This window comes from Barbus barbus, assembly GCF_936440315.1.
Source record: "Barbus barbus genome assembly, chromosome: 5".
Lineage (NCBI taxonomy): Eukaryota > Metazoa > Chordata > Actinopteri > Cypriniformes > Cyprinidae > Barbus > Barbus barbus.
In genome coordinates, this window is record NC_136733.1 from 31735785 (window position 1) to 31760031 (window position 24247).

Below are 24247 nucleotides of genomic sequence, written 5' to 3' on the forward strand. Positions count from 1 at the left end.
TTTTCCTGGTTTAATTACTACCAATTAGTGAATGCCCTGTTCCATAATGCCTATGCATTCCTATTGTAGTCTGCATTGGGAAATAAACCACAAATCCCACAGTCATTGGAGAGCACTGTGAATGATTCCACTGAGAGAGATAATCAGGCAAAGCTAATTCAGACCTATTGCTGTACTGCTGCAGACCTACAACCCTGATCAAAAGAAGACAGAAATGGACATGCAGTGAGAGGGGGAGAAAGACAGAAAAGAGAGTGCAAACGGTCAAGGGAGAACCACTGATGAAAAAAAAAAACAAAAAAAAAAACTTTTACTGAATCTCTTCTGAGAAATTGCATCCCTTGGTAACCACCCACACTTAATGTCTATACTGTCTCTGGAGTGGCTTTTTGGGCTGCAGCCTCCGCTAATAATGCTCACCAGGGACTTGCTTTATTGCTTAACAGCACAACACTCATTTCATACGGCACGTGAATTATGATGCTGCAGAAATGCAGTGGATATATTACCTGCAGATTGTTGAGAGGTTCCATTTTCATGACAGGGCCGTTCATGCTGAGGGGGAGACTAACATCAATGGTCTGATTGGGGCTCAGAGGAGTCAGAACCTGCAGAGGGCCAGCAGGTGCGAGACCGAAACTACAGAAAAACAGAGAAACAGTTTAGACTAGCGATGCAACAAAAACTGATTTTTTTTTTTTTACAGAAACTGAAATTAAAGTTTAATTTAGTCAAAACAAATGCTACTGCAGTTAAACATGGGATACTGAATTTGAAAACATATTCGTATGTCATTCACAGTTTTTCTGCAATGAGCCACCTTTTAATATTTCAACCAAACACATTTTACATACTATAGCATCATTTTTGGTCACAGTGACTGATGATATGTTTACCGGCTATAGCTAATCATGCTGTGTGCATGAAATAAGACACCGAAACAGTCAAAATGTGCCATTAGAGACATCTAGTCAATGATTTTGCCCTCCAAAACTAACTGTTTTGGTTGCATCACCAGTTAAGACACAATCAAAATTTGGCTCAGGTATTTACAGGTAGAGGGACTTTCTAGGAACAAGAACATCATAAAGACTTAGATGTGTGTAATTTTGACAGGGCAAGTAACCAACCACCCGGTCACCCTAACAAATCCACTGCAACACTCTGTCAACCACTCACAACAGCCTAGCATTGTGGCTTGAGATTTGTGTGAGAAAGCACCATTCTATAAATCCATACATATGACCTTCTGTTGCCCTTGCATTAGTCAAAGATCTAAGTAGAATATATTACAACAGTCTGCTATACTAAACAAGCAGTAATTTTCTAGACAGAAGTCCTCAATTGACATGAACACGTTTAAGTCTCTTTAGAATATCAGCATGTCCTTGAATGATCCCACTGACAAAACGATATAAATGACTGGAACGTCTTCCAGGCAGGCCTCCAAACTGATATAAATGACTGGAACGTCTTCCAGGCAGGCCTCCAAACTTATTAGCAGTAAGAGAAGATACCACAGAGAGAAGAGCAAAACCTCGAAGAGACCTCCAAAACAGTCTTATGTTGGACTCACCTGTTCCTGTTGAATTGAATGGCGAAGTCAGTCATAACGCTCATGGCTTTGTTGTTAAGAGACAGATCCATCTGAATGATCCCACCGCGTCGGGCAAATGTCCCAGAAATCTCCAGCCCTTTAGCTTTCATGGCCGGTAACCATACCTGAACCCACAGATAAACAGGTTGAGAGTGTGAGGGAAAGAAAGAGTTAGGGACACACACACACACACACAGGACGTCTCCATGTTTCTGTACACATGCATCAGACGGACGTTTTGGGCCCCTGCATAGCACCTTGCTGTTTTTTTAAACATATCATTCTAAGAGAGTTGCATTTTTAAGCCTTTTTTTTTTAAAGATCAAAAATGTGCTCTGAATTCTGTTGGGCTCTGTCGAGCTGTTATTGAACATCACAGCACGTTTCATGTGCACACCCACTAAGAGTCCAGGAAACGCTGCCGCATTACAAGTTGACTTAAAAAAGCGGGGAAATTGCTTATAAAAGGCTTCTGAAGTCATAACCAGTTATTGATTCAGAGTATTGGTTGATTCTATACTTACAGTTTTAGGAGCAACGTAGGCTCCTGTTGGCATGCCAACACCTCCACCAAGGTCAAAAAGGTCTCCCAATCCACCTCCAACAGCAGGAGCACCGCCGAGAGCAGCAGGCATGGCTGCTGGGGCCGCCCCCAAACCGGCACCCATCTAAGCAGAGGGAGACAAGCATTACAACCTATTACAACTTTTCTAGATTGCTACAAGACCGTCAGGAAAAAAGACAAATTTACTAAGATAAAAGACGTGGAGGAGGAATTGAACTGTTCTTTGATTAATGAAGGCAAACCCCTCTGTTGATGCTAATACTCCTCCAATGAAGCACATTCATCAAAGTCTGGGTGAACTTTGCTAAAAATCTCTCTCCAACTTACCGAAGGGCTTCCGCCGATGTCTCCTCCCAGCTGGGAACAGAGAGAGGACAAAAAGTGAGTGTAAGGATCAGTAGACGGGAAAGATGCGGATAATTATGAAGCGGTTGATGAAGGGGGAACTAGCTCAGTGGGTGGAAACAAGAAGTTGTGAGACATTCTATGGACAGTTTCTTTAATCTTTTTACTTTCTACTAGGGATGGGCAATATGAAATGCCAATCGATAACGGTTTTGTTTATGTCGCAGCATGTAAATATATCTGCACAGCACAGGACTGCTTAAGTGTTATTGAGATGTTAAAGTGATAGAGAAAGATGTACATGAGTGACCCAAGTTTGCATCCAGGGTCACGAGGTGCTTTCCTACTCCCATCCCTAACACTTCTCCTCTGTCATTTCCTGTCCCATCCCTACTGTCTCTATCTAATAAAGCCAAAAAAGGCCATAAAATGTCTGTCTTGGTGAGTATCCACAAAAACACAGTCAGTTATGTCTTAAATGACTGTAAACCATTGGGAAAGAAATCAGATGCATGTCAACATACTGGATAACGAAGTCTTAAAAGAGAGAATCACGCACTGCTCTTGACTGAACAACTTTTGTAGCTTTAATAAAAATCAGTGTATGTTTAATTCATACAGTGAAGACTATGAAGTGATTTATTTTACATTGATTGCTCTTTTTTTAGTATTTCTAACTTAAATGCTATTATTAAATAGACTAGCTGCACCTGAAAAACACTGTATGTGTCTTGTTTATATTTGCATATTTGTTCTTATTTTTAATAACAAAGCTAAAATAACAAATAACATTTATATAATTATTGGGACAAAAATGACTCGTATCATGAAATCATATCATATCGCCCACCCCTACTTTCAACACACTAAACATTTTGTATGAGATGTGACTACTCGTGTGGGACTACAACTAAAGCTACAAACTCAAACACTGAAACAAAAATGAGGAAAGGTGCTCTTATGGCTCCTTCATACTGATCTGAGAGCAGTTTATGTTGGGCAACAGGGACTAGTCTAAGATCAGTACAGAGGAACGTTTTAAGGATGAACTCAAAAGGTGAGAACACCCACACAGACCTCTCTCTCACTATAATCAGAAGATGGCTGGGGAGACTGCATCTCAGTCCTGTGGGAAACTCCCGGCTGATAGAGGAATGAGAAAAGGATGAAATGTTTCCAATGCATGAAAGCAGAAGAAATGAGGGGAATGAGGCTGGGGATTTCTAAAATTCTACAAACATTCATGAACTTTACAGCGAATAAAAATATTGACATAACGTTTAGAAAAATAACGTGGTTGCATAAAGTCCAAGACTGTTAATGCAAAGTGTGTTATGACAAAACAAACATCTTGGAGATATTTGACCTATTTCGACACACGTCACAAGTGATTGTAAATAAAAACGTTGGGGCTGTAAATGTGCAAGGTATTCTGCAGTAGCTGAAGCAGCCCTCTGCTGGTGTGAGGAGTACATCTGATACTCAGACTAACAGATCCGCAATTTAGACAAATGAAATGGCATGATATGAAAGTGTCTGCTTCCTGTTTTACTTTAGTTTAATTACCGTATCTGATTCATCGCCCATCTGCAAGTGTAGCGTGAGGATAAAAGAGAGAGGAACAAAAACAAGTCAAAAAAGAGAAAGAGAAGACCAGAGGGGAAATGCAGGCAAGGAAAGTTAACTAATTATGCAAGACCATCTGTGATTTCTCAACAGACACAATTACACTTAAGGTGGATTTGTGTTTATGGAGAAGGGGGCTAATCTGGGTTTAGGTCTAGATCCTGTTCAGGTCAATGCCAACTCAAAATAAATGTCCTACATCATGTGTGAGCTGAACAACTGACAAACACATAACCGAAAGCCTATATGCACATAAAGATTGTTAAAGGAACAGATGGGTATATTCATTCCAGTAATTACACTGTTTTTCCCTTTAAATGAATCTATCATTTCAGCACAAAGGGGTGATTATGTTTGTAGCAGAGAGAGAGGCGGCGGGAGATGAACATACCAGACTATCCAGACCTCCTCCCAGTAGGTCCATGGCTCCCATCTGCATTGAAGGCTGCACTGAAGGGACAGTGGCAGTGGGTGGGGCCAGATCCAGGTTCAGCAGGTCACCAAGGAGATCACCTTGTGATGGAATGACAGCAGGTGGAGCTTCAGAAGTTCCAGACTGGCTAACATCAGGGCTCTCGGCACTTTCCCCACTGGGAGAGAGAAATTTACAACAATAACAAAAAAAAACAACACATTTTTAAATAAGACAAATTTAAATATATATATGCATGCACACACACATAAACCTTTACATTTGCAATTCTATATATAAATTAAAACAAGAAAAGAATATAAACGGAGACTCACGAGCCAGCGTGAGCAGGAAGTCTCTTGTGCTGAACGCCACGGCTGCCCTCCACAAAAGCGCTGGGAGGTTTATGGTAGACTGAGGCCAGAGTACCAATGTGGCAGATAAGCTCCTCCAGCAGGGTGGGCTCAATCAGGTCTGTCTCCTCTGATATCAGAGGCTTCTCAGCCAGCACCACCTCTTTTGCCGCCACAGGGTCAGTGGAGAGCAGACGCCAATAGATGTAACCACGGTCACGCAGGTCAGGATTATCAGAATCCTGCAGAGTTAAAGAGAGCAAAATACAGGGAAAGTGAAATTGACCAATAGCGAACCTAAGGGAATCATACACTGTTTATGATGTGAGAGGAAGAGAAAATGAGGTGACTGGTTCTTTCCACAAAACCTCAACTGAAGGACAGAGTCTTGTGTAAATAATGCAAAACTCCTTTGAGCACCAATTCATCTGTGTGATAAGATCAAGTGGTATGCCAGCAACATCCAGAACAAAACAGCGGTGAGAGAATTAGATCTTGAAGCCATAAAACGGCACCTGGGATAAAGGAGGACATTTGGTATTCTGACAGAACCCTGGCAGCGAATACAGCCTGTGGCACTGAACCTCAAAATTAATAATGACAAGATTCAATCTCAGATCCCAGTCTGACAGCACAAGCTCACGGCTTCTCTGAATATTAATGAGGTCTGACACACAAACATGCTCTCTGGCTGATACATACACACATATTAAACTAGTCCATGTCATGAACATTTTCAAGTTGCAAAAGGTACGTAAAGACAAAGTAAACCATATCAATTAAGCAATTTTATCAAAATCTACTGAAAAGATATGAAAGCTTAACATTAAAGCTGGGTATTGAGTATTGACAGATTTCATAAATCGATTCAAATCTGATTCACAAGCTCTTGATTTGATTTATATTGGGGTATATATGAATTATGCATGCCAGTTTTTTTAAAGGAAAATCTCTAATGCTGTAAACTTTACAGGAAATCATTACTATAATAATAAAGATTAAAATTAACAACAGATTCCAAATTAAATGGCTATTCATTTTTAGATATAATAAGTACTTCATAATATATAAATATATTATAATTATATATATAAATTTACATTTACATTTATGCATTTAGCAGACGCTTTTATCCAAAGCGACTTACATTGCATTCAAGTTACAGTTTTTTTTACATTATCAGCTCTTGCTTTCCCTGGGAATCGAACCCATGACCTTTTTAATGATAGGTTTCTACTCCAGTTCGTGGTTGAAAAATAATCATTTAAACTGTGGCTGTCACAAAAATTTTCATGACAGATTTATTTAAACATACAATCAATGAGACATCACTAACAGGTTAAGTCGTTTTTTTCTAGTGGACAGTTGATCTATGGACTTTGAATGGCTTTCCTGATTTAAATACAATGTTACGTGACATTGTTTACAAGCTGTTTGTTGACATCTTTCTGCAGTTGATTTTGTGATCATGAAACTTGCAAAATTTGAAAGCTGATGCATTTATGTTAAAATTAACAAAGCACAAGACTTATTGCAGTTATTGGAAGGAGTCACACTACAAAACAATATTTAGTGAAGCTTTGTTCACACATCAAAAGAAAACAGCCTAGACTAAAAGAGCTTCGGAATTTTAGCAATTTAAGGATTGATACAGGTTCATTAAAATGGAGATTGATTAAAATAAATTAATTATAACTGTCAACCCCACCATAATTTATATGACGAATAGATTTTAATTAGGCTTTTATTTACACATAATTCACATATTGAGCAGCACCCCTACATAGAACACATCAAATATGGTAAAGATAATCTCAGTCGTGCTTGCTTGATGTGCCAAAACTGGTAAGAGTGGAAGCTCAAATGTGCTTGTTTGATGTGCGAGAACTTAATCGGTACTCATTTGTCAAGCAAGCACGTTTGTGCTGCACCCATCTGAAAAAACATTAGGTGCCCTAATGTTAAATGCAATTAAATTCTTAACTGGCACAGAGGAAGAAAGCATAAACAAATGTAATATAAATGTAATATATATATATATATATATATATATATATATATATATATATATATATATATATATGTATGTAATTATATACAGGTCCTTCTCAAAAAATTAGCATATTGTGATAAAGTTAATTATTTTCTGTAATGTACTGATAAACATTAGACTTTCATATATTTTAGATTCATTACACACAACTGAAGTAGTTCAAGCCTTTTATTGTTTTAATATTGATGATTTTGGCATACAGCTCATGAAAACCCAAAATTCCTATCTCAAAAAATTAGCATATCATGAAAAGGTTCTCTAAACGAGCTATTAACCTAATCATCTGAATCAACTAATTAACTCTAAACACCTGCAAAAGATTCCTGAGGCTTTTAAAAACTCCCAGCCTGGTTCATTACTCAAAACCGCAATCATGGGTAAGACTGCCGACCTGACTGCTGTCCAGAAGGCCATCATTGACACCCTCAAGCAAGAGGGTCAGACACAGAAATAAATTTCTGAACGAATAGGCTGTTCCCAGAGTGCTGCATCAAGGCACCTCAGTGGGAAGTCTGTGGGAAGGAAAAAGTGTGGCAGAAAACGCAGCACAACGAGAAGAGGTGACCGGACCCTGAGGAAGATTGTGGAGAAGGACCGATTCCAGACCTTGGGGGACCTGCAGAAGCAGTGGACTGAGTCTGGAGTAGAAACATCCAGAGCCACCGTGTACAGGCGTGTGCAGGAAATGGGCTACAGGTGCCGCATTCCCCAGGTCAAGCCACTTTTGAACCAGAAACAGCGGCAGAAGCGCCTGACCTGGGCTACAGAGAAGCAGCACTGGACTGTTGCTCAGTGGTCCAAAGTACTTTTTTCGGATGAAAGCCAATTTTGCATGTCATTCGGAAATCAAGGTGCCAGAGTCTGGAGGAAGACTGGGGAGAGGGAAATGCCAAAATGCCTGAAGTCCAGTGTCAAGTACCCACAGTCAGTGATGCTGGTGTTGGTCCACTGTGTTTTATCAAGGGCAGGGTCAATGCAGCTAGCTATCAGGAGATTTTGGAGCACTTCATGCTTCCATCTGCTGAAAAGCTTTATGGAGATGATTTCATTTTTCAGCACGACCTGGCACCTGCTCACAGTGCCAAAACCACTGGTAAATGGTTTACTGACCATGGTATTACTGTGCTCAATTGGCCTGCCAACTCTCCTGACCTGAACCCCATAGAGAATCTGTGGGATATTGTGAAGAGAAAGTTGAGAGACGCAAGACCCAACACTCTGGATGAGCTTAAGGCCGCTATCGAAGCATCCTGGGCCTCCATAACACCTCAGCAGTGCCACAGGCTGATTGCCTCCATGCCACGCCGCATTGAAGCAGTCATTTCTGCAAAAGGATTCCCGACCAAGTATTGAGTGCATAACTGAACATAATTATTTGAAGGTTGACTTTTTTTGTATTAAAAACACTTTTCTTTTATTGGTCGGATGAAATATGCTAATTTTTTGAGATAGGAATTTTGGGTTTTCATGAGCTGTATGCCAAAATCATCAATATTAAAACAATAAAAGGCTTGAACTACTTCAGTTGTGTTGTAATGAATCTAAAATATATGAAAGTCTAATGTTTATCAGTACATTACAGAAAATAATGAACTTTATCACAATATGCTAATTTTTTGAGAAGGACCTGTACATATATATATAATTGGTTTACGATTTAGATTGCATTTTGACACAAAGATGTACTACATATGCATGTATATAATATATTAAAGCAGAGCAGGTCATGTAGTCTAATGGAGGCACAGGAGCAGGACACTAATCCCTCTCTCAATTTAAATCCTGATGCTTTTATAATCATCATCATCTTTGTTTTCTGTGCACTTGACATTCATTTGAGACATGTTTACTAATTAGAAGTCTTCCATTTTGTGGTTTGTTTATCCTCTTATTGTCTGCCTGCAGTTATAAAAAGCAATTACAGCATTTTGTTAAAAAGAATAAATGTATCAGGGTGTTGAGTAACAATTTTCTGAATATCTCGTTTTCTTCAGAGTGAGTCAGAAAGCCAAACGGCCTTGCTTTAGAGATCTGCCATTTGAGGATGGCAACACCTACAGAGGGTGTCCTTGAAGATGTGAGCAAGTATATGTGCGGAGTCATTTTCCCACTGAAACGTGAGCTTTGATAGGCGCACGTGGGGATATCTCACCTGTGTAGCGAGACTGAGCACTTGCTGCACCAGCTCCTGGGTCTCAGTGGGTTTCTTCAGGAACAACTTCACAATAGCGGTCAACAACTGCAGTTGCACCTGAAAGAAAAGCGTGAAAAATCATTAACACAGGGACAAATCCTGTAACGTTCATGCAAGTTCATTACAGTATTCACTAGGGTAGTATGGCCCTATTGCTATGATACCAACATTTCAGTAGTCATTACCACTACCAGTGAAAGAGACCAATTTTGATCCCACAGCAAAGAGTCATCCTATTACACAGTTTTAGTTTTTCTATATGCGCTTTGAAGCAACTTAATACACTGCATGCATATCACAAGTCTGCTGTACTTATCACAGCATATTTAATAAAGCAATTTGAAAGGCACTTCACCTGTGTGCTCTCATCATGGAAGCCTTCCAGGAAGCTCTCCAGCAGCTCATCTGCATTGTCAATCCTCTCTGCGTACTCTCCCACAATCCAGATCATGGCTGCCCGTGCCTCAGGCTCATCCAGAGAGTCCAGGTTCTCACAAAGAGTGGCAATCACACTCTCATACCTGACAAATGACATAGCGGGAGGGAAGGCTGGGTTCAGTGAATCTTTATTGAATTCAACACATTTTTACTATGAAAGGCATGGCTGAACAGAGACTGCATCAGGACAATGAACCTCTAACATCTGGATAATGAGAGAATAACACCTTAGCCAAACAGAAATAGGATGCAGTTTAGAGAGAGAAAGAGACAAACAGCTTTATTGACAAAGAGGTCAGGGACAGGGGAAATTGCACAAGAAACAGAAAAACCTACTTGTTGGGGTACTTGCGGAAGATGTCCTTGATGACCACAATGGCTTCCTGCACCACATAATTGACCTTGGTCTGAATGAGGTCAAGCAGTGTGCTGACACAACGCTCTGCTGATTGCTGTAACAAAGACAGGAGGGACAGGAAAACAGATAATCTACTAAAGCATAAATGGTATCATCAGTTAACCAATTAAGGATTTGGCTTTTGTTTCACATCAGGTTGAATACTTTCATTATGAGTGGTGAACTTAATTAAAATGAACACTCATCAGACTGCCAGTGTTAATTAAGTTAACAATAATGCTATCCTGATCAGGGTCAGGCCAGCTCACCTCTACTTTAATTGCGCAGCGGCCAATGGCTCGTACAGCTTTACGCACAAAGTCCACGTCCACTTCAGTGGCATATTCCTTCAGCTCAGCCAGCACCTACACCAAACAAACAAACAGAAATTTAGCACAGACTCTCATAAACATATATTTCAAATGGTAATATGATACACAGTGGGGTCCAAAAGTGAGTGATGTTAACATATAGGATTGAAAAGAAATCTAAACATGGAAATAACAGTTTTAGGATTAAAAAAAAAAAAAAAGAAAGAGAAAAAGAAAAAACTAAAACAACAACAAGAAGAAAAATTATGAAGAATATTATAAACAAGTAGTAGTAGTAATTAATATTTTACGTTTATTGCCCTTTCAGCTTCATTGACACTGATCAGAAATTCAACAAAACAATAAAATACTTTATTGTTGGAAAAGAAAAACAAATAGTTAGACATTGTGAAATTCATGTTGATTTGTTATTTAAATTATTATATATATTTTTTTTTTTTACAAAAATGCGAAACAGATGTATTTTCACTAGTAGTCTTAGACTTTTGGACCCCACTGCATTCTGGGTGGTGTAAAAGAAAAATGTACGAACATAAATGATCAGGCAAAGATCAGGTTTTACATTAGTGAAGTGAAGTGTGGTGGTGTGGGTGGCGTTTCATTCACCTGAGCAATGTTGGCCTGAGACGCCAGGCGGATCATGATATCCAGCTTCTCCAGCTTGACATAGATTGGGTCATTATATTTCACAAAGAAAACCTTCATCTCATGCTTTAGAATTTCAGGGCTGGTAGAAACATAAAAAAAAGAAGATAAATATATAATAAAGTTGATTTACAAAATAATTATTTGTGCATTAACTTTTGAAATACCCAAACCATCATCACTTCATATAAACTCATTTATTTTCCACAGCTCTCCACTTACCGTTTCTGTACGATGAGGTTAATGTTCCTCAAGGCAACATACTGCAGTTCAGGTTCAGCTGAGAGCAGCGTGACCAAAGGAGGAGCAAGTTTCTTCAGTAGAGTGCCGTAATAGTCTAGATCTTTAGGAAGCATTTCCATGAACTTCATCAGAACCTTCACGGCAGACAGAACCACGGCAGAGTTAGCGTGGGACAGCCGTGGAGTTACACGCTCACAGACACTGTGGGAGGAAAGAGAGAAACATGCATCAACAAGGCAGAGGAAAAAAAAAAAAAAATCTTTAACAGCAAAAACAGGCTGGGTAGTTTAATATTGCCTGAATTACAGCTTATAGAAAAATGTATACACTGATTTTCCAAAATGCATTCTACATTTGAACAATCTAATATTGATTCTTAAATTGCGGAACTGAATCAACAGCGATTCACAGCCAACTCTGATCTAATTAAATTCTCTCTTTTTTTCGATTATTTTTTATTATAAGTAAAGAATGTGACAATGTTTACATGTGCCAAATACAGAATCCCATGGACCAAACATGTAACATAAGTAAGAAAACAACAGGCTAAGTAAGATCCAATTAAATTCAACTCTGATAATCAGTGCAGATACTAGATACAGCTTTATTAGTGAAGCTAACGTCTATATATTATGTACAGTCATGGCCAAAAATATCAGCACCCTTAGTAAATATGATCAAAGGAGGCTGTGAAAATTTATCTGCATTGTTAATCCTTTTGATCTTTTATTTGAAAAATTCACAAAAATAGGGGGGGGGGGGGGGGGGGAGTCATGTGACGTGCTCATGAACCTAGTCGCACTTGAGTAGAGCTCCGTACGTTTGCCCTCTTTTTGCCGATTTTGTTTTAAGTTTTATTCATTGGTGGTGCTTTACCTGATGTAGGGGTGGGCGATATGGGAAAAATATCATATCACGATTTTTTTTAGAAATATCACGATTCAATCACGATTCTTTGTCATGTTAGTTTTACTATTTTGGTTTTACAAGTTGTCTGAGCATTACAGCCAAACTAGAAAGACAAACATGCATGGCAGATATTTAGGCCAAAGTGGGCGAAGATAAAAAATCTTTGTCATTATTTTATCTTTCTTATTAAAAAATAAGAACAAAAGATACACATTACAAATACATATAATATACAAATAAAACAAGTGCTTTATTTTCAGGTACAATAGGTGTATTTAGCAGGAGCATTCAATGAAATTGAATGAACAAGTATAAAAATAAAACACTAGATAGACTGATTCCTAAAGCAACTGTATTCAAAGTTTTTCAGGCAAGAATAGGGAGTGATTTTTCTCTTTGCGTTTTTGTTTTGTTAACGTTAAATGAATAGTTCCCCCAAAAATAAATATTCTGTCATTTGTCTGTCAATTCTGTCATAATGTTTATTTTTATACCATCATTTACTCAAAAGTTGTTTTAAACCTGAATGAGTTTCTTTCTTCTGCTGAACATAAATGCTATTTTGAAGAAGGTGGAAAACCAATCAGTTGCTGGTCCTCAGTGACTTCCATAGGATTTTTCTTTCCTGCTATCAAAGTCAGTGTAGACCAGCAACTGTTTGGTTACCCTCATTCTTCAAAATATCTTCTTTTGGGTTCAGCACAAGAAATTAATAGAGGTTTGGGACAACATGTGAGTGAGTAAATAATGACAGAAATTACATTTTAGGGTGAACTATCCCTTTAATGACAGTCGACGATCAAAAATCGTCATATCGCACACCCCTAACCTGATGGCATGCAGTCGTAAACAGCAGGAGTTGTCTCCGTCAGCTTCTCCAATTAAGAAGAAATCCAAGTCACCGAACTCAAGCGATATGATGGACAAGATGGTGAACACCGTTACACACTTTGAGGACATTCTAAGAACCAAGTTGACGGCGATGCGAAACAAGTTCGCTTCTCACATGTCAGTTTTTCAGTCGCTATGCTCTAAACTGGATCTTCTTACAGGGGAGATGAGAGAACAAAAGAAAGTTGTCGCAGATCACGATAGCCGCGCTCGAGCAACAGGTTGTGGACTTACAGGATCTCAATAGGTGCAGCAATCTGCGTCTGGTTGGATTGCCTGAAGGTTCCGAAAAGGACGACCCTATGGGCTTTTTGAAAAGATCGATACCGCCATGGCTCCTGGAGCAAAGAGATTGAAGTGGAGCGAGCGCATCGCATGTATACAAGGCTCTCCTCAGATCGCGCTAAACCACGGGTTTTTATCTTTAAACTGCTGCGGTACACGGACAGGGAGCTCATTCTGCGGGCCGCCAGACTTCATGCCCCGGTGAAAACTTCAGACGGAGCAACGCTGTCTTTCTTTCCAGATTGTTCTCTGGTCACCACAACAAGAAGAAGTGCATTTGCGCCAATTAAGGAGGAGATGAGAGACGCTGGCATTCAGAATTTTCCCCTTTATCCTGCAACGCTGAAGATCATTCTCAATCAAGGTGAACCTAAAATGCTTCACTCCCCAGAAGAAGCAAGAGATTTTCTCAGATCCCTTTCATCCACCAAATCTCAGTGAACTCCAGTTGGACATTTGCTGTATAATCGGAGAAGAGATGCTCTAAATGGTTAGGTGACTGTGTCTTTCACTGTTCACTTTAATGTTCTTAATTCATAGTTCATTGTGCATACAGTATCGCTTACTGATTATGATATTTTATTTGTTTTAGTTGTATTCTGCATCTCTCTTCTCTTTCTATCTTTTCTTTAATTTATTTTTTATATTTTAAATACAAATACTACCTAGTCAATATGTTACTATGGGGCCAAATGTTGGTGCTACAGTAATGTGCAGGGTTTTGTTGATGCCACGGACCATATTAAGGGGTGCTGGCAGATCAAGGTTTGTTCTTGGTTTGATCTGCCATAGTTCATGGGAATGCGTTTATGTTTTTTTGAATGGTAACGGGGAGGGTGGGGGTAGTTTAATGGTAGATTTTATTTTCAAACTTGTATTTTGTCTTATTACGCAGTAATTTTATTTGAAACCCATGACTGACCTTAATATTCTGAGTTGTAATATTAATGGCCTAAATGACCCTCACAAACGTACAGGTTTTCTGGATTTTTTGCAAAGAAGAAAGACTGATATAGTGTTAGTTCAAGAATCCCATTTGAAAGAGGAGGATATACACAGGTGTAATAATACGTTTTATGAAGTGGTATCTCACTCATCTTCGGATACTAAAACCAAGGGTGTCCTAATAATGGTAGAATAACACATAAAAACAATAGTGGAGAATAGGAATATTGCATTTCTCTCAGTTTATGCCCCTTGCACTCCTGACCCTACTTTTTTCTCTGTTTTGTCAACCTATCTCTTGAAGTTTTCAGATTTTGAAATTGTACTGGGTGCAGATATGAATTCTGTAATGTTGCATATCCTAGATAGATCTGGACCAAAGGAATCACACTCTCAAGCTTTGTGTTCTGACAAATTTCTGCAATGTGTAACCTCATCCTCAGTGGATAGTTGGCGTTTATTAAACCCTTCTGCTAAGTCTTTCACTTTATTTTCTGCTACTCAAATCCTATTCGCGAATTGACTATTTTCATTTCTACTTCTTTATCTTCAGCTGTTCGTGATGCCGATATCTGTTCCTTATCTTTGTCGGATCGTGATGGAAATTTGTGCAGATCATCTTTGATCCCTCGGCCATCTCGTGCCACTAGATGGCGATTTAACCCTAAATTGTTACAGGATGAAAATTTTTGCAGTCAATTCAGAAATAAATTTTATTTTCCAATCAGGTATGGGGTATGTTTAAATTGTCTTCTAAAAACCCTAATCACCAAATGATTCATTGGAAATTGCTGCATAGGGTTTCCTTGAATCTGTCGTTTATATGAATCTGTCGTCTTCTCCTCTTTTTGCATTTTTTTTGGGAGTGCCCCTCTCTCTCACCTTTTTGGACTCTCACAGGACCTATCATATTTGTTGGGTACTGAGATATGTTTGACTCCGTGTTATTTTTTCATGAATTACTTTTGGGACTTCACCTTGTCCGTCCAACAAAGATCTTTACTGTTAGCTGCTCTCACAGCATTGCTTGTCAACCGTTGGAATCCTCCTCACACAATGGACAGACGAACCTGGACTGTGCATTTGTTGGACATTATCTCAATGGAACTCTCTATTTCTCATATACATGGATCTAACGTGAAACAACATTCAGCTTTTAATGTTGTCTTTTCTAAAATCTTTGTAAAAATAATTTTATTGTTATTTGTTTATCTATTAATGCGTTTATTATTATTATTTATTTATTTTTTAAGTCTACCAAGGTGTGGGTTTTAAATTTGTACAGCTGCTTTTTGTTTTGTGCTACTGTTCCACCACAAAATAAAACTCAAAGTTGTTAACCAAAAACAAAAATAATGGGGGGAAATATCATTATGAAAGAAATGTTTTTCTCAAATACACGTTGGACACAATTATTGGCACCCCTAGAAATTCTTATGAGTAAAATATCTCTGAAGTATATTCCCATTCATATTCACAATTTTGAGCACTTCAGGGTGATTATGAACATGAAATTATCCAACCATGGCTTCCTGTTTCACAGAAATATAAATAGGAGGGAAAACAAAGCTCAAATTCCCTTAATCATCCATCACAATGAGAAAAAACAAAGAATATATTTCTGATGTGCAGCAAAAGATAATTGAGCTTCACAAATTAGTGAAGTGGCTTTAAGAAAAGAGCTAGAGCAGTGAAAATTCCCATTTCCACCATCAGGGCAATAATTAAGAATTTCCAATCAACATAAAATGTTAAGAAACTGCCTGGTGGAGGACTTGTGTCTATATCGTCCTAATGCACGGTGAGGAGGAGAGTTTGAGTGGCTAAAGACTCTCCAAGGACCACAGCTGGAGAATTGCAGAAAATAGTTGAGTCTCGGAGTCAGAAAACTTTAAAAATAAAAAAAATTGTCAAACAGCACCTACAATCACCACATGTTGTTTGGGAGGGTTTCAAGAAAAATTCTCCTTGTTCATCCAAAAACAATCTCCAGCATATTCAGACATGACTGGAACTTCAAATGGGACTGGCTTCTAAGGTCAGATGAAACTAAAAAAAATTAGCTTTTTAGCAGCAAACACTCAAGATGGGTGTTTGGGGATAAAAAGTACCCCATGTGTACAATGAAATATGCTGCTGTATTTTTGATGTTGTGGGCCTATATTTCTGCTGGAGGTCCTGGATATCTTGTTTAGACACATGGCATCATGGATTCTATCAAATACCAACAGATACAAAAAATCTAAAGTGACTGACTCTGTTAGAAATCTTATAATGGGCCATGTTTGGATCTTCCAACCGTACAATAATCCAAACACAAACCTCAAAAACATCACAAAAATGGGTCACTAAGCACAAAACCAAGCTTCTGCTATGGCCATTCCAGTCCTCTGACCTGTACCCTGTAGAAAAGGTGAACTGAAGAGAAGCACCACCAACATGGAGCTGGGAATCTAAAGGGTCTGAAGTGGTTCTGGATGAAGAAATGGTCTCTGATCTCTTGTCAGGTGTTCTCTAACCTCATCAGGCATTATAAGAGAAAATTTAGAGGCAAATGGAGGTTTCAAAAAGTATTGAATAAAAGGGTGCCGTTAATTGTGGCCAACGTGTATAAGAGAAAAACATTTATTTCATAATGATATTTCCCCCCCATTTTAAATTCTTATTATCCAACGAAAGGTTCGATTTTTGTGAATTTTTTAAATAAAAGATCAAAAGGATTAACAATGCAGATTAATTTTCACAGCCTTCTTTGATAATATTTACCAAGGGTGCTGATATTTTTGGCCATGACTGTAGACTTCATTAGAGAAACTGTATAGAGTCCACCACACAGGAGTGATGAAATAACATTGCCCTCTGACCTCTGTGACTCGCGGTCATCACGGGGCGTGTAGTTCGCCAGGCAGTCGAGGATGAAGATCTGGCCCCACTCGGTGCACTCATTAAGGGCTGTCAGGAGCTTATTAATTGTCTGAGGGTTCAGGTCCAGAAGGTTGCTGTTAGGATGAGACTCTGCTATCTCGGACAGAGCCGCTACTGCATTTGCCACAACCTAACGGAGAGAAAAAAAAAAAGAGAGGCATTAAACTTAATACAGTGGTTGAGAATGTGAATGGTCTCGAGTTTCACACAACAATAGCGTGAAATTACACACCATGGAGACTAAGAGAGCTAAATGGCACTGTCAAGCCTACGGATGCCCTTAAAACAAACATAAGTGCGTGGGCAAGTGAATTAGTGCGAGTACAGATGCACTCATTTATATTTATATAAGCTCAGAGGTTATTTTTTGCAATATTGTCAACATCTAACCAGGACTTAGATTTTACGTTCCTTTCACATGTCAATAATATATCTTATATTGGTTTTATCTTATTTGGCTATTTGGGTTATAATGTCTCACCATGGGGTTGGAGTCAGAGATCAGGTCTTTCAGGGTGTCCAGGAAGCCCTGGTCTTCCACCAGCTGGGCGTTAATGTCATGCAGCTTGGCAACACAAACTGCAGCAGTCTTCCTTACGTAAGGGTCTTCATCTTTCAGACACTTCCTTAGAGGTTCACACAGATACTCGGTGATCTTGTCCACTCGGATGCAGCCCATGGTGCGCACAGCCAGTGCACGGATCAGAGGGTTTGGGTCCTCACAGTCCTGCAGGAGAGAACATATCACCAACACACATAAACCCTAAAATATAGACAGTGTCAAAAAAACTAAAATTGTTGAAAACGTGCCGTTTAATATTTTTTGTGAATCATATAAACACATTTACTGCAGGATTCTATGATGAATGCAAAATTCAAAAGAACAGGATTTTTAAAAATATATCAACTTCTTTGTAACATTATAAATGTCTCTACTGCCACTTTTGATCAATTTATTGTATTTATGTGTGTGTTTGTGTGCATTAAATATTAATGTGTACATAAATATATACTACGCTATCAACTACTAGGCCTATACAGAGCAATTAGCTAAGCTAAGTTACAAACATGGCAAAAATACCTTGCAACAAGCTACTACATATTTTCATAAACCAGGTTTCTGTGTGAAACAGCTAAATAAACATACCAAATAATGTTTCTGTGAAAGTTATAGAAAATATAATTTGCACAGAATAAAAACAATAAAAGTCAATGGAAAAAGTCTCCACCATGAAAAAAAAACTACTCTATACTAATTATGCTACTGAAAAGCATCATTTAAAAACTAGCAATGAAAAAAAGTCTACTGCAGTGGTCGCAAACTCAATTCCTGGAGGGCCACAGCTCTGCAGAGTTTATGCTGCCGTCAAGTGCTACCGGAATTATCGTAAACACGAGTTTCCTAAACGGAAATTTGCCATGAACGGCCTCTCAAGTCATATTTACTACTAGGAAATTCTGAAATAATTTTGATACCAAAGTTTCCGAGTTGGGTGGGTCATAAACTTTTAACATGGTGGTGGGGACAACCATTGCTGCTGTCAATGCTGTTCTCACAAAAACTACATCCCTTTGTCTTGTCGCTAAAGTAGTGCATTTATAGGCTAGATATGAACGATCATTCGAAGCATATTGTATGTTTTATAAGCAGTGAAATAAGCATGTACTTGACCGAAATTCCAGAATTGTCAGCAAACTGCATGTATACCGCAGTGAATGTTTATATTATTGTCAACCAATGGGATGCTATATTTTATTCTTTCCGACATTAAAGCACTTGAATACGACAAGCTCGTAATCACGACTTCATAAGTGGGAAATAGGAACCAGCTCCAAATCACACCTGCTTGGAAGTTTCTAGTAATTGTAAAGACCTCGATCAGCTGTGTTTGATTAGGTTTGGTGCTAAACTGTGCAGAGCTGTGGCCCTCCAGGAATTGAGTTTGAAACCAATGGTCTACTGAGAAAAGTAAATAAACTAATATCTTTGCTGTTTGTAGCACCACAATAGTCCAACACTGAGAGACCGATAAAAAAGACAGAGATGTGTAATACATGACAGAGACCCTGGAGGACCTATAAACTTTCTGCTGCGTTTTCTAATTTGCTGTGATGGGTCTTATTGCCTACTTGTTTAAGTCTTCATCTAGTTAGTTGCTTCAGTAATGTGTCTCTCGTTCCATTCTCAGGTGTGGGAAGCCAGCAAAAACTCATTAGTGCTGATGGAGTGACTGCCATGCAGACTGCACCATCCTATAAAGGCTGACTATTCTAGCACTCATAGAGATGAGAGTTTCTCTGCTGCTGCCAAGCTTATGTTATGCCTTTTAATAACTTCACAGTCGAGAGTAGGAATTTCATCTGTCTAAACTTCAGAGCGTCTTTTATTACAGTTGCTTGGCATTGAAAAGTAAATGAATATCTCAATCTATATCTACTCCCTGTGCAAATTGTATGATCAAACATTAAAAATACTATCAGTTGTTTAGTCTGAACTGTACCTTCACAAAGGTGTTGACTGCCATAATGGCCATGTCCGGCTGGCTCTTGGCATAATTCATCAAGTACAGATAGACCAGCTTCTTCAGCTCCAGATTATCCGTTTGCATGCAGTTCACAACATCAGGAAACAGAGCACTGAAAACAAAAATATTAAAATCATAAACTTATACTGTCCCAATGGAAACACGGGATGGATGACATACAGAGTAACATATAAAACAGTGAGCCATTCATATAAACGTTGCATACGTTACTGTGAAAAGGCTCGTCTTACCTGACATCTTTTCCCACCGTCATAGACGCAATGACTTTCTTCACTGCCTCCTTCTTCTTCTCTTTCTTATCACTGTTGAGCTCTGCCTTCAGCTCAAAGATCTCCCCTAAAGAGTCCGACACACAAGAATTTATGAATTTTAGATCACAACTAGAGCATGAAAATAGTGTGCAAGTCTAGACAGACAGTATTCGAGGAGTTGTTTACCTTAGGTAATCATAATTCTGTGTAAAGTGTTTTTCTTTGCTTTGACCAAGTATTGTGTGCAGCTCTATTTGCAGTTAAAATACTCTGTTCTGGCACAATCATGTGCCTGCAAGTGCCTAATCCAAATAAAGCCTGAACTCCAAATCTTATTTCAACTGCGGTTAAATAAGACTAGATTATTAGACTTCGGTTTACTGGGTTCTGCAGAAAGAAACAACAGGAATATCAAAGCACTAAATGTTGATTTATTTAACAGTATTTAAATGTGTAATGGTGTAGTGAACTTGATCTGCATTGGCCAGAACAGACACCGTAAATGACTAAATCGCTCTGAAAATATTATAATAATCCCAAAACAGCTCTATCTTTAAAGCAAAACAGAAAACAGCAGACCTTTCTTGGTAGTGGTGAAATATTTGGAGTCTGTCATCTTGGATCCCAAGCCGCGGTTCTCCTGCAGAAGAGAAAGAAGATTCCTAAGCCCATAAGAAAAGTGTGGAAGAGAATAAAGGGAGGTAGGATCCTGAAAAATTGCAAGCGCAGGGGAATAAGAGGAAGTCAAGTCCCTGTCCTGCTGATACCTTCCTTGATGTTTCTTACAGATTGTGGAGTAGGGAAAAAGTTGCGCAAAAACTGTTCTCTTTCAGTCAGCAAATTATATTCTCTATGTGCAGTGATTGCCCTCTCATGCTCTCTAAGTCTGCTGTGAAGAGTTTCTCATTTCCTGTTATTGAACATTAGACTCTCGCCATCACCTGAAAGGTCTTTTAAGATGAAGAGAAACTTACAACAGTATTTCATTTGATTCAGCTGACTTGATGACAAGTTTTTTATTTATATACACTACCGTTCAACAGTCTGGGGTCAGTAAGAATTTTTAATGCTTTTAAAAGAAGTGTCCTTTGCCTATCAAAGATCCATTTATTTGGTTTAAAAACAGTAAAAATGTAATATTGTGGAATGTTAATAGAATTTAAAAACTTTTTTTTATTCTACTGTTTTGTATTATAATTGTATGTAATTGATTTCTGTGACGCAAAGCTGAACTTACAGCAGCCATTACTCCAGTCTTCAGTGTCACATGATTTGGTGCTTAAGAAACATTTTTTATTATTATCAATGTTGGAAAAACCTGTCGCATTTACAGCCTTTCTACTTCCCCAATGACTAACACCACGAGGCATTTTCATTCTTACAGTGACAATAAAAAAGCTGCAGAATTATGATCTGTGCACCTGAACGTCTTGTGTAACCCTGCTGACCATTTCCATACAAACTGTATTATGATCATCCATGAAAGAACACCTGTCTGTTAATGTTCACATTTGTTTAATTGGCCCTTGACAAATGAATTAAAATACTGACACTGACAGTTAGTTGGTAAGGCAACACTACCAGTCCACTAACTCTCCAAATGCATAAATCATCGATCAAGGACTGCTGTGGTATTTCATTACCAAACATATCAAAATCACTATATTATCATTACACCCCTTTAAAAAATGCACCATGTTAACTAGAGTGTTGGCAATAATAATTAATAATCATTAGCAATTTAGTAATTAAATAATAATATACATTTGACAGTAAAGGTATTTACAGTATAATGGTACAGAAGATTTCTACTTCAAACTAGATAAAAAAAGTTTGTCAAGACAAACTTTAGGTTGGCTTGAGAAAGCCTAGCCTGAAAGTTTAAAGCAGTTGTAAAAGCCTGAAGTTTGAACATTTAGATAGATAAGATAGATGTTGATAACATGTTTCTAGCACGTTGCCAGCATGACTAGCAAATTACTAGCATGTCGCTAGCATGTTTCTAGCATAACTAGCAAGTGACTAGCATGTCGCTAGCATGTTTGTAGAATGATTAGCAAGTGACTAGCGTGATTAGCAAGTAACTAGCATGTTGCTCGCATGTTTCTAGCATGATTAACATATGACTAGCATGTTACTAACATGATTAGCATGTGACTAGCATGATTAACAAGTTGTTTTTCCTTGTAGCGCCTCAGTGCGCCTGTCTGGTATAACCTGTTACAGCTCCATGAACGAAATCGTTCGATCTGATCGACGAAATATGGCAAATTTGGTCTCTTTTTAACCGGGAGAATTTTCTGAAAATAATGCCGTGCAGTTTTTCTATGATAGCATACTATCATTTCAAAAACATTGCAATAATTAGATGTTTTTTTCCAGTCAAGACTTGGAGAAACTTGTTCATGCCTTTATCACCAGCAGGGTGGATTACTGTAATGGTCTCCTCACCGGCCTTCCCAAGAAGACCATTAGACAACTGCAGCTCATCCAGAACGCTGCTGCCAGGATTCTGACTAGAACCAGAAAATCTGAGCATATCACACCAGTCCTCAGGTCCTTACACTGGCTTCCAGTTACATTTAGGATTGATTTTAAAGTACTTTTACTTGTTTATAAGTCACTCAATGGCCCAGGACCTAAATATATTGCTGATATGCTCACTGAATATAAACCGAACAGACCACTCAGATCATTAGGATCGAGTCAGTTAGAAATACCAAGGTTTCACACAAAACAAGGGGAGTCTGCATTTAGCTATTATGCGGCCTGCAGTTGGAACCAGCTTCCAGAAGAGATCAGATGTGCTAAAACATTAGCCACTAAAACTAGACATCAGGGCCCAGGTCTCTGCCGAGATTGGGGCTTGTGGTTTTAAAGCCCTAGGAGTAGCGTTTAGTAAATTGACTCTCAGAAGAAAATATAATAATAATAATAAGTTTAAATAGCATAACAATATGTTGGCTTTGCCAAGCCAACATAATAATAATAATAATAATAATAAATAGCATAATATTTTGGCTTTGCCAAGCCAATTTAATAATAATAAGCTTAAATAGCAGATCAGATTTCTCAAGCCAACCTAATAAATTCTGTTCTTTACAATGTTCTATTCACCAAACATCTCTGGGAAAAAATGCATCATGGTTTCCACCATATTATTAAGCAGATATTTTTTTACATTAATAATAATAAGAAAGTATCATATGGCACTGAAGCCTGGAGTAATGGCTGCTGAAAATTCTGCTTTGCCATCACAGGAATAAATTACATTTTAAAACATATTAAATGACATTTTTTACTGTATTTTTCTCAAACAAATTCACTTTTGAATGGTAGACCTAGACAGACAGACCGACAGATAGATAATGTGTATAATACTCTGAAAGCTTTTAACATTGTACAAAAACCACATATTGATTAATTCTGTTTTACAGAGATGTAAACTTTACAATAACCATAGCACCGTATAATTTCAAAGTTGATAACGCTGGCAGGCACACTGTTTCATAATATATTGAAACAGTACAGCTCTTTATCTAAAAACCATAGCCATTCCAGACGGTTGCCTTTAAAGAATAATAATAATGCATCTCGTCAACCTGTGAGGCGGCGTCCCAGCTAACATTAGCGCAGTCACTGTTACAGATAAAGTCACTGTCAGCTGTCAGAGAGCTGACGGACTCCACGGCACCACGGTTACCGTGATGCAGCGCTTGATCTTAAACGATTAACAACAACTGCTTAAATATATACGTGGTGACTGCAGCAGGTGACAGTCTCACTAGGTAAACCCACAGAGCTAACTAGCAAAACCCATTTATTACGTCCAGAATCCGACACTAATTTTCCATTCAGAATGATCAGCGGGTCTTTCTTTAATCCTAAGAGCGAACTGGACCTTCACTCACACAAAGCTGACTTGCCCACTCCATTTTTGGCGGATGAATGAACCTGCTCGCTGATAGTCGATGGTGTGCTAGCTGAATGCTAACGGCTAAAGCTTCATGACCTTCTTAATCAGGGTTTATGGGAGCGCGCAGTTAAGCCTTTAATCTAGCGGACTGTATTACTGTCCAACCACGCAGCGCACAAAGCCATAGATAAGTGGAAATCAGGCACCGTACCTCAGTTAAACCGAGAAATGCTCCTTACCGAAGTGAAGAGTGAGTGTGTACAAGTCGGCCTTCTTCCGTCCCTCCCACCTTACGTGTTTTGTCATCATATGAATCACACTTCCGTCTTCCGCCTTCATTAAGGGAAGTTTTCGTCTCTTGTTACACACTGTTGAATGC

The 24247-nt window shown here is 38.5% G+C and overlaps 1 protein-coding gene across 6 annotated transcripts in view; it reads right to left on the bottom strand.

The window, feature by feature from the left end:
* LOC306869634 (AP-1 complex subunit beta-1) overlaps window positions 1–24226 on the bottom strand; it is a 36559-nt gene extending 12333 nt beyond the window's left edge. The window contains exons 1-20 of one of the 6 annotated variants that reach the window (XM_079416462.1): window positions 24108–24226; window positions 20532–20592; window positions 19932–20037; window positions 19657–19792; window positions 17637–17882; window positions 17095–17285; window positions 11180–11401; window positions 10919–11039; window positions 10250–10345; window positions 9920–10035; window positions 9501–9666; window positions 9104–9202; window positions 4881–5140; window positions 4525–4723; window positions 4074–4094; window positions 3585–3650; window positions 2490–2519; window positions 2122–2265; window positions 1577–1722; window positions 510–639 (exon numbers count right to left, since the gene is read on the bottom strand). In XM_079416462.1, coding sequence (XP_079272588.1) covers window positions 510–639; window positions 1577–1722; window positions 2122–2265; window positions 2490–2519; window positions 3585–3650; window positions 4074–4094; window positions 4525–4723; window positions 4881–5140; window positions 9104–9202; window positions 9501–9666; window positions 9920–10035; window positions 10250–10345; window positions 10919–11039; window positions 11180–11401; window positions 17095–17285; window positions 17637–17882; window positions 19657–19792; window positions 19932–20037; window positions 20532–20568 — 2532 coding nt within the window. In that variant the 5' untranslated portion in view covers window positions 20569–20592; window positions 24108–24226. Of the gene's footprint in view, window positions 1–509; window positions 640–1576; window positions 1723–2121; window positions 2266–2489; window positions 2520–3584; window positions 3651–4073; window positions 4095–4524; window positions 4724–4880; window positions 5141–9103; window positions 9203–9500; window positions 9667–9919; window positions 10036–10249; window positions 10346–10918; window positions 11040–11179; window positions 11402–17094; window positions 17286–17636; window positions 17883–19656; window positions 19793–19931; window positions 20038–20531; window positions 20593–23863 lie in introns of all 6 variants that reach the window. The other 5 variants (XM_079416461.1, XM_079416463.1, XM_079416465.1 and 2 more) reach the window with 5 other exon arrangements.
* Between the last annotated feature and the right edge of the window lie 21 nt (window positions 24227–24247).